Source organism: Rhopalosiphum padi, chromosome 4 (assembly GCF_020882245.1).
Source record: "Rhopalosiphum padi isolate XX-2018 chromosome 4, ASM2088224v1, whole genome shotgun sequence".
In the NCBI taxonomy this organism is placed as follows: domain Eukaryota; kingdom Metazoa; phylum Arthropoda; class Insecta; order Hemiptera; family Aphididae; genus Rhopalosiphum; species Rhopalosiphum padi.
In genome coordinates this window covers 6,422,210-6,435,122 of record NC_083600.1, presented here as the reverse complement: position 1 = coordinate 6,435,122, position 12,913 = coordinate 6,422,210, and the positions used below count along the sequence as shown (strand labels likewise).

Here is a 12,913-nt window from a genome sequence, read left to right as displayed (position 1 = left end):
ATTTCAAAGCAAAATAATTTTTTGAGTATTTTGATACATAAAAATCGAATTTAGGGCGAGTAGTTTATGAGTTGTACGTATTTAAAGTTTAGACAAACGGAGTAGTGGACAAATATTTTACGGGGTAACCCCGTACCACTCCACTCCGCACATCAAAACTTTAAATACTTTTAAGTTATAACTCATAAACTATAGTCGCCCTAAATTCGATTTTTATGTATCAAAATACTCAGAAAATTATTCTGCTATGGAATATGAAATTAAAACTATGTTGTCATTCAAAAAAGTAAAAAACTTAAAAAAAAACTAAAGGATAAAAAATATTTAAAAATATAATTTTTTTAAAAAAAAGTTGAATTTTTAACAACTTGAAACAATGAAAAAATATTTTTAAAAACATGAATACTTTTTGAAATAATGAATGGTTCATGATAAAAGAATCACCCTGCATATATTATAATATACCTACACTAAGTATATTTCAGATTTCTACGATACACGTCGATGACGTTCAATTTTAATGTACCTACGCTTGTTCCATAAGACCATAATATTATATTTGTATTTGTTTTACTTTTGAACTTTCAATAGGACTTCTTAACTTTTATTACCTATAAGCTATAGCTTATAGGTCGTACAAAAACATTTGATAAAATGCTCATTGCTCATTCACACATAATAGTCTTGAACCAAAAATTTTAATCAAATTATATATTTAGTAAGAAAAAATATTGAATAAAAAAATAAAATGTATGTTGGGTACATGGTACATGACAATGGATTGATCAATGGAGTTCATTCACGTAATAATATTCAAAGACCTCAATCCGCCTCTCCCAAAATAGAGTATAACAAACCTAACATCAAGAAAGGGAAAAATCGTTGTTTATATTTTGTTTCTTTAAAGGTACTTATAGGCTATAGATACACGGGTATTTAAATATTTTTAACAAGTAAATTCAAAATTGCAGCTAAAACGTTAACTCAACGATTATTACACCAGGGGGGGGGGAGATTTAAAAAAATGTATGTCAGCCATCAACCCTGATATACCTACCATTATATACCAATCACCTGCAAGCAGCACGTATCGTTACCATGGACATATTAATATGTTTATGATATATTATATATAGCACCAAATATAATACTATAATAGCATAGCCATAAGCCAATAATCATATTTTTATTGTAATTAATAATAATATAATAAATAGTAGGTACCTACTTTATTTACTTACTACTTAGATACTGCCCATTAATATAATAACATTATTGTTCTCATAAATGTAAAAATTATTGTATTTTTATAAGATAAAATTAGACAATAGTCAATACTCAATAGGTATCTATCTAATAATAAAAACTTAAAATGTCGAAACACACTTATGTATTATATTATACACACCTGAATAATATTAACAGCAAGTATTACAAATGTTTTTCACGTTTACTTTTTAGAGCCACATTAATTTTTTTTAACGGTTCAGTTTCAACTTCACATTTTTAAGAAAAAACATTTTTAAACAAAAAATATGATTTCAATTATTTTGTTGTTATTTAATAAATATTAAATAGGTATAGACGATATAGTACATGAAAGTTTTCACCATTGCCCATTACATTATACTATTATAGTATTATATTTTTTTATTATAAACAACGAAAATTTCAAAATATTTATTCTAAATTTAAGTTACCTTGGTATTAATATTTTATACCAGTTATAGTAGTTACCTATACAGTACCTACACGTAACTATATTCTACGTAACTGTGTTCGTAAGTAAAAATTGGTATTTATCAGTGGTATCAGTATACAGTGGTATAAAATAAGATAGGTACATAGGTATATAGATTAAAAAGTTATAATAACAATATTTTATACCTATACGATTATACAGCTTTGGCGCTTTGCCTACTATAATATCAGCAATAACTAATAGAAAAAAAAAATTAACAAAAAACTGGATTCTAAATAATTGATCTCCTTGATATCTCAAATATTATGCTTTTATGCTTCTGCTTCTGCAACCAGTACTAAAGCCTTAACGGCTTAACTAGTCTTTCACTGAATCGACGTATATTCCCAGTTGTATGACTATTAATAAGGTACCTAGTACCTACCTACCATGAACTAAGAATATGGTACCTATATATAAGAACAAAAATTAATTTCACTATAATTCACTCATTTAAGAACTCTAAAATATTTTATCAGACACACTAGGAGTTAGGACAACAAAAATAACATCAGATGTATTGTCAATATTCTATAGATATTGTTCTTTTATGTATTTATGGGGTTAAGTGATGTAGGTATTTATCTTGACCCGCTACTATCTACCCACTGGCACTGGAGTCTGGAATGTACAATTATTATAATAAGAACGCTACAAAGCACAAACATTAGAAAACACCAACTGGCAACTACTAAGTATGATTTTGTACTTTTCACATTATCTGAAGTAGATAATGTTAATTAATAAAATATAACAACTGTACAATAGCAAATATATATGGATAGTTCCAAAAAGTCCAAAAAAATGTTGTGCATAAGATTTTTCCACGTAACGACGAACTATAAGGCATTTAATATGATATAAAAATAAATTAAACCAAAAATAATAGTTATTTATTTTAAATTTAGATTATTAGTAATGAAAAATGTTGCTAGAAAACTATGTTATTTATAGTTGAAAAAAAAAATGTTGTTAATTGTTAATTATATTAATTTTGTAACAGCCTAGAAGTCATTAGCAAACTTCAGTTTCATAGTAGCACACTGGTTCAGTTCACTCCTGATATAATAAGATAGATAAATATTTAAGTATTATTTATAAATTATAATATATTATAAACAATTTATGTATCAATGATTATTGTTTTTATTTAAAAATCTTAAGAATAGTCTAAAAGATAAGCTATGTATTTTAAAATAATAGTTTTTGTTAGTCATATTCAATTATGGTCCCATATAAATTGTAAATAATGACAGTTGATTGTGGTTTTTATTTATAATAATTATTAAACTACCTTCATGTCTGAGTTTTTGTATTATTTAAACAGATATAATAATTGATAGCTTTCTAAATATTTTTTAGAAAAAAAAATAAGGATAAATAATAATAAAAAAAAAAACATAAATTTGTAATCCAAAGATAAAAATGTTTTAATACAGTAAATAAAAATGTAATATATCACAAAATGAATCTTTATATTATTTACTTATTTGATTTCTTCTTTTTAATTGCTTTAGGAATTTTATTCTGTAAAACATATAGAACAATGTAATTATTAATAATTACACAAATATAATAAAATGCAAACAAATATTAAATATTTATACAAATTCATACTTACATTTTTATTTTTCAGAGGTTTATTTTTATTTTTAACATCTGGGATAACCTTTTCTACATTTGTTTCAGTAGTTTCTTCGTTTTGCTGTTTCTTTTTCTTTTTTGACTAATAAATTAAATACAATTAATAAATAAATAACACAAAACATATGTTTCATACACACTACAATACCTGTAATTTTTTTGTTTGTTCAAATTCCATTAAGTATTCTTCTTCAGCATCATCACCATCTTCACCTTCAGATTCATCAGATTCTAAACCATCGTTGTTAATTACTTCCTTCTCATTTTCTTGATCTATTGAAGCATCAGATTGCTATTAAAAAATAATTTATAATTAATGTTAAGTTTAAAAGTATGCAATAAACCTAGAAATATAACATACATTTATATGTTAATACTTCATATATTACATGTGTTTCATAATGTTAAGAATTAAATAACAATTTTTATTTATAACTACATTTGTGTTTTTAGGATAAATTTTATAACTTGTACTTTTTATTTTGTCAATTTAAATATATTTTTCAAAAAATTCTTAGAGAAATAATTGATGAATATTAATATTTGATTCCATACTATAATATTTAACTGATGCTACAAAATATATGGCTAATGAAATTTGAGAATTCTATTCAAAGATTCTTCAAAATTCTTTATTACGACTGAAGCACCATAAATGTTATTTAAATTTTAAGTGCATATTTTATATTTTTGAATGCATAAAAAGGTTATTATAGAACATACAAATCTATACTCTCATTATTAAAGTATAACTATAACTAACTTCATCATCTTCATTATCTTCCTCAACAGCAGATTCTTCACTGTCATTTTGATTATTTTTTTTATTAGATTTTATTTCGTCATTGTCATTATCATCATCATCATCAAAATCAGATTCTTCTTCAGATCCCTAAAAAAAAAACTAAAGTTAACTCTGCACAAATATTTTAATTATGGCTCATAAGCTCACCGACAAGATTGTGACATCTCCATTAGGTTTAACCAATACACGTTTTCCAAACAATTCACCTTCAACTTCTTTATCCTTAGAATACAATTTAGATTTAGTGTATGGTCCATTAACTTCATTCCTAGATACTAAATTATAATGTGTTAATGAAAATGATTTTTTTTTCTTTTAAACAGATACTAACCCAGTGAATAATATACGGGCAATGATTCAGATGTTGGACTCTTAATTAACAAACACCTGATATTTTTTAGACCACCTGGATAACTATGTGCTAAATTATTAAAGGTAGCTACAATATTTTCAGCAACTTGCTTAGCCGTTTGTTGCATATGACCAACCTAAAATAATTAAAACTTAACATTATTAGACATTCATAATAAGTATACTAAAGATCAAAGAAAAGATCTTAATATTTGTGAGTACCAACATTTGTTATATATTGTATAAAAAAAAAACATTTTTAATTATTTAACATAACATTAAGATTATAAAAAAAGATAAACATGATTAAATAACATACTTGAACTGTTTTTGTAGAGCCTTTGTAATCCAGGAAAAAAGATGTCTTATGTAACTTTGATTCTATTTCAGCTTTCAAGTGCTTTTTTGCTAATTTAACAGTAATTGGGAGCCTAAAAATACATTAATTACTTTTAAGTCATAGGTTTTTCATAATTTTTTCAAGCAATGTCATATATTTTCAGCTTACTTTCGTTTAGTATAAAATTCTTTTCCTAATTTTTTCACCAAAAATCCACTTATTTTCTGATCAATTAAAAATATATCATGTGAATTACACAAATTTCTTCTAGCTTCATATTCATTAAATTCCACTCGAATTTGTCTAGCTGGCAAAATCTTAAAAAAAGATAAAATTAATTAACCATTATTTGTAATCCTATATATTTTGTTTCAGTTAAATTAAACACTATTAGTTATTTAACTTATTCAAAAATCTAATAAATACCTATATCATGCATTATTTTTTAATTTTAAGTTTTTATGATCATATAAATTAATAAATGGTTATTGTGTAACATACTTAAACCATAACATAACATACATTTATATTCAATTAGTTATTTAATTTAACTTACAGTTTTAATATTTTTAATCCCATTTTTTGCCAATAAATCTTTATAATGATGATATGTTTTCTCGTGGTCTACATTTCGACCACGTACAAGATCTGGTACTATGAGGCATATATCTGTTGTATCAGTAATCAGTGAATTTGGTAATGCTCTACAGAATACAATATATATTACTTATTAGAAATACATTTTAAAATGGTTAAAATAAAAATATAAATTATTTTTAAAATTACATTCGAACAACACGTTTTGGACCAACTCCTATTTTTACTCCCGTAACCACTAAATGTATTGGTGTAGCTTCATCCCATAATTCGTTTTTTGGTAAATTTGAATCATTTTTAATTAATGTAAAAAGACCATTAACAGCTGCTTCAACCTGTAAATAAGATGTATAACAATTAAATATTATTAAAAATTATCATTATCTAAAAATAAAATAATATAAATTTACTTTTTTTATATCAAGTTTAGGTTCACTTTCATTAGAATTCACTTCCGTCATTTGTTTGGATTCAAGTAGTTTAGACTTCATGGACATCTTTGGTGCACCTTCAACTACATCTTTCTTAGGTTTCTTCTGTTTAGGTTCCACAACAGTCTTTTTGTCTTTTTTTTTCTTAACATCAATCGTACTTTTTGGTACCTTACCATCGGGTTTTATTTTGTCCTTAGCTGCACTTTTTTTTACGGGTTTAGGCTCTTTTGAACAAGAAATCCCTGTTAGATCTTTGCCAGACTTCAGATCTTCAAACGCATCAGTAATTTTCACTATGTTTTTCAAAACACCACCAGTAGGTTTCGAAAACTTTTTCTTTTGAATAGAACCTGCCAAAGGTTTCTTTGAAGACATTTTTTTTGATGGAACAGTTTTTACTTTCATTGTAAATGTATTAATTAAATATCAGCAACAGCAATTAACAATACTATGATGATTGAACGATTGAAAAAGAAAGAACACGTGCTATTAAGTATCTACAAACAAAAACAAACATTATCGAAAAACTCCTTATCATTATCAGCCCATCAGTGTGTTATTTTAACAAAATCGAAATTACTTTTACTTGAAACACTAGTTTACTTTATTTATGGTAACCTACAACTTTACTAGTTCTCCCGGAAGGCGGTAAAGATTGTTTGGATTTTTACTTTTTGATGTTGGCAGTTCTGAATTTGAAAAATTCAATTCAATTTTTTTTTCTGATCACTGAGTCTGAGACACAATATTGATTATTGTTTATTAATCAGTTAATCACCATCTTAGAAATAATAGAAATTACCATGAACTGAACTACGGACTAAGTCACTAGGATATTTTAGTTTATGGAAATTACTAATTAGAATTTTTTTAGGACCAAGCGGTAATTATGCTTCGATATAACTGGAGTATCAGTGGTATCACCTATTTTTAAGTACCTTTTTGAAACTCAAACTCAATGATAGTACTTACTACTTACAACCTAATTATCTTAAAATAATAGAAATAAATTATTCAGAATTAGTAAAATCTTATGCTGAGGACTTCTAGTACTTAAAAAGTAATAAGCCTCGAAATATATTGTATGCTCTTATGCGCATAAAATAATATGTTACCTTAATTATAATATTTATACGAGAAAATATTAAAAAAAATATTTTAATTAATTAATAAAAACTGAAAATTAAATGGTTTCATATTATTTTAAATTTTTTCTCCAACATCTTAAAATATTAAAAATGGTTTTTGTAAAATTATTTTAACCTATGAATAGGCTACTAATACCGTGTAGTGCGTTGGTACTAATATATAACTAAATGTTTTACCACCTTCACTATTTCATTGAATAACAAAATATTTCTTAATATTTTCAAATTAAAACGAGTGTCTGTCGTCTGCTAAGAAGATTTTATAGGTATTTAAAGAAAAATCGTTCAGAAAGTAAGCTGTGTATACTTAAGTCTTAAAACATATAAAGTCTAATTCAAGTCTTCGGCTAATCCATCCATTGAAGTAGACTCTCCGTTCAATATTTTTAAAATTTGATTTATTGTTTTATAACCAGTATTTTTTTACTAAAACATCGTTTATTTTTTGCTGTACAAATTTTCCCACTGGACCTGATGTTTGCATCAATTTTAAATTGACATTTGAGATAACAAACCCAATTCTAAATTCCACCGGATAACGGAATATATTTCTTGCTTAAAGTCGAATTATTACATTTGGTAAAAATGCAAAATTTGATTTTGTATATCATATATATGTCATCAGGACGGGCGAAAGCTATGGGCGAGGACGCCAATACGAAAGGGGCGGCAAGCTAAAAATTATTTTTATTAAATTTATCTTTTAATACGTATTAACAATTTACACAATTTTAAATATTCATTATAATTTATAGTTATAACTTATAACTTATAAGTATCAAATTTAAAATTACTATTACTTATTTTACTTTATTCTATTTTTTTACGCAATGCGACAATTTTATAAGGTATGATCAGGTATATGATCAGGTAATAAAGTTTAAAGTTATAATACAAAAATACATACGTACTAATTTTATTTAAACATACTAAAAAAACTTAATTTATTATTAATACTTAAACTAATTATGGGAGGGGGGTTAAGGTCTTCAAGGCGCCCAGGGCACCAATACTTCTATATAGTGCCGGCCCTATTCTCACTCTACGAACATTCTAAATCCCAGGTTTCTAAACGTATTTTAATGAAATAAAATAAACTAATAGTTAATACCTAAACTTTACATCTTCGTAAACGTTTAAATGATAGGTACACTACTAATACGCTAAATACACTAATAGGTACACTACCTAGGTATATTATAATACATTTATAGTTTTTATGCGATATGATTTTATTATGACAATTGATTTATAATTATTAATTACCTTCGAATATCGAATGTCGATTAATATTGTACACAAACGCGGTTTCATAATATTATAGAGTCTATAATAATAATATAAACAGGTAATTTCCTTTTATGGATTACGGAATATTTAATCACTAAAGTTCTAATTTAATAATTGAAATTCGTATTCATTAAGTATGCAACATGTAACTACTAAGTACTAACTAGTAGGTAGGTAGGTACTTTAACAAAATATTTTACCAATACCGGCAATACCGATAGTATTAAACTATTAAATTAGTATACCTATATAATAATTATAAATAAGTACCTAGGTAAGGATGTTTTACTGTAAAATCAAAACACAATTTATAGATCCATGTTTAGTGTCATGTTTGCTTTTTGGTATTTTTTTTAAAAATATTAAAAATTAACTGAATTCAGTTTTTGTCTTGTACTACAATCAAAAAATTTAAATATTTAATTACGATATTTATTATTTAATAACTATTATTTTCTAACATCAGATCGCCAACGACCATACCACGTTGAATACACCAGTTCTCGTCCGATCACTGAAGTTAAGCAACGTCGGGCGTAGTTAGTACTTGGATGGGTGACCGCTTGGGAACACTACGTGCCGTTGGCGTTTTTTGATTTTGATAAATTCAATTTTAACTTTAAAAACGTGATTTTAAGAAATCTTTGTCAAGTTGTTTTTTTTAAATTTTTTAATTACACAATAAAAAAATATTTTTATCTAACCAAACGTCCTAACCCGTTGAGCCATAAGGAACTTTTCTAAGTTCAAATATATAATATATATATTATATATACTTAACTTATAATTGCGTACAAGTTAAAATAACCACACTATATTATATTTTAAACTATATAGGCTATATTATTACGCACAACAAAACATACGACGTACGAATTTTTTCGTACGTTTCCACCACGAACGGCGTCTACGTTCAGTGGTGGCTCCATGACTGGTGTTGGTTATCGGATCTAAATAAACGTGCACATCATAGGCCGATTCTGTTCCATTTTCAACCTCGGCTACAGCGACTTTCACAGAAACACACTCAGATTCGATTGCTTCGGTTTCACTAAACGTTATGTGAATATTGGGCATCGAACTCCATGGTCTCTTCGGTGGACGGGTGAATTCACCCTTCGCGGCGTCCTGTTTGGCCGAGTCCGCAGATACTAGCTGCGGACTAGATATCGGCGACGATGATCGGATCTTCAACGCATCACCAGCACCGGACATCAATGCAATATTGGGAACCGATCCATAATGTTTTGTCGTCGAATCGAATAAATCACGGCACACTTCTTGGGGCTCACCGTTTGCAAGTGATTTTGCCGAATTCGACAACATCGCGGCTGGGCAGGCTGCAGCAGACTGCGATCGGTTTTTGACGTCGGGCGTAATATTATTTTGCTTTATTAATGATTAGGTATATAGTAAGTTTATGGTATACGTTAATATATTTAAAGATAAATGTACGTTATAACAATATGCATTCAGAACAGAATAATAATATGTTATTCGACGTAGGTATGCTTACTGTAATAATAACACTGTAACAATAATAAACTGTGCGACCGCAAAATAAACAATATTATTATTATTTATTTTAACATTATACATATTATAATTATCAATATTAGTAGCCAGCAATATATATACGTATTGTTTTTATATCAGAAGTACATTTTAATTCAAATATTAAAAAATAATGCTACTAAATGATGAATTTACTGCATAATATTAATTTGCTAGCTTAACTCAACTAATACTTTTTATTTTATTTTTTAAGTAATTTTTTAGTGGAATTAAAAAGGACTTATTACGAATGGCAACTGTTATTATATTTTTCTACTAATAAAATTTAATTCATCAGTTTTTCCAAATAGTGTATGTCCGGACATGTTACATTTGCCCAGTTAAAATAAACACCAATGTTAATATATCTATTTAAAATAATTGTAGGTACGTCTCATTTTTTTTTTACTTAAAATTTTTGTGCAATCAAAAATATGATTAGCTAGTAAAATGCCAAATATTATTATGTAAAAATAACGCATTTCTAATAATTTTGGACACTTGATATTTGCAGAATCACAAAGAGAATCTAGTTTTCTTGATTGGACATACAAAATCAATTTTTGAAAAAGTGGACATAAGATATTTAGCCTTTTAGTCGTCGATGTATACATTTATTAATAAACCAATAAACGTATTCATGGAAAACAACATAATCGGTCTCATACAATTTAATAATTTATGCTAATATAATAGCATATAGGACACAAATATGATTAATTTGTAAATAAATTTAAAAAAATCATGTGTAAAAAGCCGCGTATGTGCAACCAAATATACATCTACATTTTTGTTTGATCTATTATGTTTTACAATAAATTGTCAGGACAAGAAAAGAACTGCAGTATTCGCAATCATATATTTTATATGCGTTCATATTATACCGGAGATATGAAATGAGTGTATTCGTTTGAAAACAACCAGCTTCGAGTTTTAACAGGGGATGTCGAATGTATAAATATAGGTATATTTTATAAAAATACAGTGACAGACACGATATAATATAATGGTGTTCATTGGGGTTACTGTAAAACCGTTAAGACAAAACTACATGGTTAACGAGGGTAAAACTTCAAACATATTAATGTAGGTATACAAATAAATAAATAATAAGGAAAAATCGTTTAACGGCAATGGCACTATAAAACACGTTACACTTAAAATTTCATACACAGCACCTTAGCGGCCAGTACTATTATAATGCAAGATAGGAAATCTCATAATGACACAATGTCAAATTTAGAGCAACATCTAGCTATAGATCACTTATTATACGTACTTTTGTGGGTCATCAATACAAACAGTAAAAATGTTCATTAGGTAGGTTACCAACAAATTATACTTATATAGCTCGTTATATTATGTTATACCATTATATCAAATACCAAAACGAGTTGGTTCTAAATCATAACTTACATTATGCTCTTAATTTGTCTAATTTGTATGTAATAATGATAAATTAACATACAAACATTTTTTTTAAATATAATCTACTAATTCTGTGTTATACAACATAAATACATCACTCACATTGTTCTGCGACCTTTCTAGACAAACTAAAACTAGAGAAAAAAACTAGAAGTCCTCAACCCAAGAAAATTCATAATAATATGTAGATATCTAAGTATAGATTCTTAATGAGCAATTATGACTATAGATAAGTAATATAATAGATAAAGATATATAATAGATTAAGTAATAACATATGATATACCTACAATAAATAGTTATAACTTATAACACAGAATAATAATTATTCTTTGGTTATAATAAATGCGATGTTTTTGATAAAAATTAATACAACCTAATGCATATTAGGTACTAGCCACTAATAGGTAATACTAGTACTTAACATTTTTATACTAGCTTAATATAAAAGTAAAAATGGTGGGCAAGTGGGTATCGCTCTGCTGTATAGTAGAGATGGAGAGTAGGACAGTTGGTCACTATAATGGATGTGTTAAATTTGAATGCAATGACAGGTATCATTGTATACGAAAAACGATTCTGAATGGAGATGATTTGTCAGTCAATAATAATTAGTAGGATATATCATATTATTACCTATATTTAAATCGTAATATATCGTTATTTTAAGCGATTTCGTAAAAAATTAAATTTCAACGCTCATAAATCTCTTTCTATATTGACGGTGGAATTTTTTTGTACGCTTACTTGAAAGAAAACTTATGGATAACCTTGCATTAGGTTTTTTTTAACCTTAGGTATAAATCACAAACATTTTATGAATTTTCAACTTCAAAATTCCTTGCAAATTTTCGCGATTTTGATATATTTCGTTAACATTTGAACTTTAAATGCTTATAAACAAAAATTGTGACTAACGATTTTTGATCTTTTTTTACTACGATAAGTACAACTTATAATAATAAACCTTGTATTAAATTTTAAAGATTTTTTAAAAAGCCAAATTTTTTTTTATCGGCATTTCAAGAAAAAAAATTTAGAAAAATCGAAAATTTCAATGGTTTATAAATAGTTTAAAAAATTCTAAATATTTTGAAAATTTAATCGTAAATAGATAACGCAAATACAAACATTTTGTGAAAATTTCAAGTATTTACAATGATTATATTATTATTTTTGAGTTACAGCAATATCAAAAAATCGATTTTGTCAAAAAGTGGTTGTGCGTGAAAATTCGCGTTTTTCCGTTATTTTTTCAAGGTTTTTTCTGACGCTTTTAAAAATTACTGGAGATTTTTACTTTTGACCCCCCAAAGTACTAACTCGAAGAGGGGCTGGAGTCAAAAATCAAAGCATTATTACTACTCCAAAACGTGATGTTAAACACAGAAAAAAAAAACACACATCATTGTAAAATCAATACATACATCACTCCGTTCAGAATCTAAAAGAATCATATTTTATACAGCAAAGAATACATTTAAAAGTTTCTAATAATTTCCGGACAATTCTAGTATTTAAATATTTAAATATAAAAATGATAATTATTAATTCTGTGACTGAGCCACCATGTCTCTTTGA

The 12,913-nt window shown here is 26.5% G+C and overlaps 1 protein-coding gene and 1 non-coding gene across 2 annotated transcripts; one reads left to right on the top strand and one right to left on the bottom strand.

Moving 5' to 3' along the window:
• Positions 1–3,146: 3,146 nt before the first annotated feature.
• LOC132929943 (ribosomal L1 domain-containing protein CG13096-like) lies at positions 3,147–6,409 on the bottom strand. Its single transcript, XM_060995589.1, has 11 exons — positions 5,889–6,409; positions 5,668–5,813; positions 5,438–5,585; positions 5,050–5,198; positions 4,861–4,972; positions 4,522–4,678; positions 4,338–4,465; positions 4,149–4,277; positions 3,534–3,677; positions 3,363–3,467; positions 3,147–3,268 (listed from the first exon to the last, which is right to left on the bottom strand). The coding sequence occupies exons 1-11, from the start codon at positions 6,315–6,317 to the stop codon at positions 3,224–3,226; spliced, it is 1,692 nt and encodes a 563-aa protein (XP_060851572.1). The 5' UTR covers positions 6,318–6,409; the 3' UTR covers positions 3,147–3,223.
• Positions 6,410–8,819: 2,410 nt separating this feature from the next.
• Positions 8,820–8,938, top strand: LOC132931078 (5S ribosomal RNA). Its single transcript, XR_009662328.1, has one exon. It is a non-coding gene; the product is annotated as a 5S ribosomal RNA (ribosomal RNA).
• Positions 8,939–12,913: the final 3,975 nt, after the last annotated feature.

Coding starts and splice junctions, on each gene's coding strand:
- LOC132929943 (XM_060995589.1), bottom strand. CDS start 6,317: ATGAAAGTAAAAACTGTTCCATCAAAAAAAATGTCTTCAAAGAAACCT. Junction 4,278..4,337: donor GAGATGTCACAATCTTGTCG/GTGAGCTTATGA, acceptor TTTTTTTTTTAG/GGATCTGAAGAAGAATCTGA. Junction 3,468..3,533: donor AACAAACAAAAAAATTACAG/GTATTGTAGTGT, acceptor TTAATTTATTAG/TCAAAAAAGAAAAAGAAACA.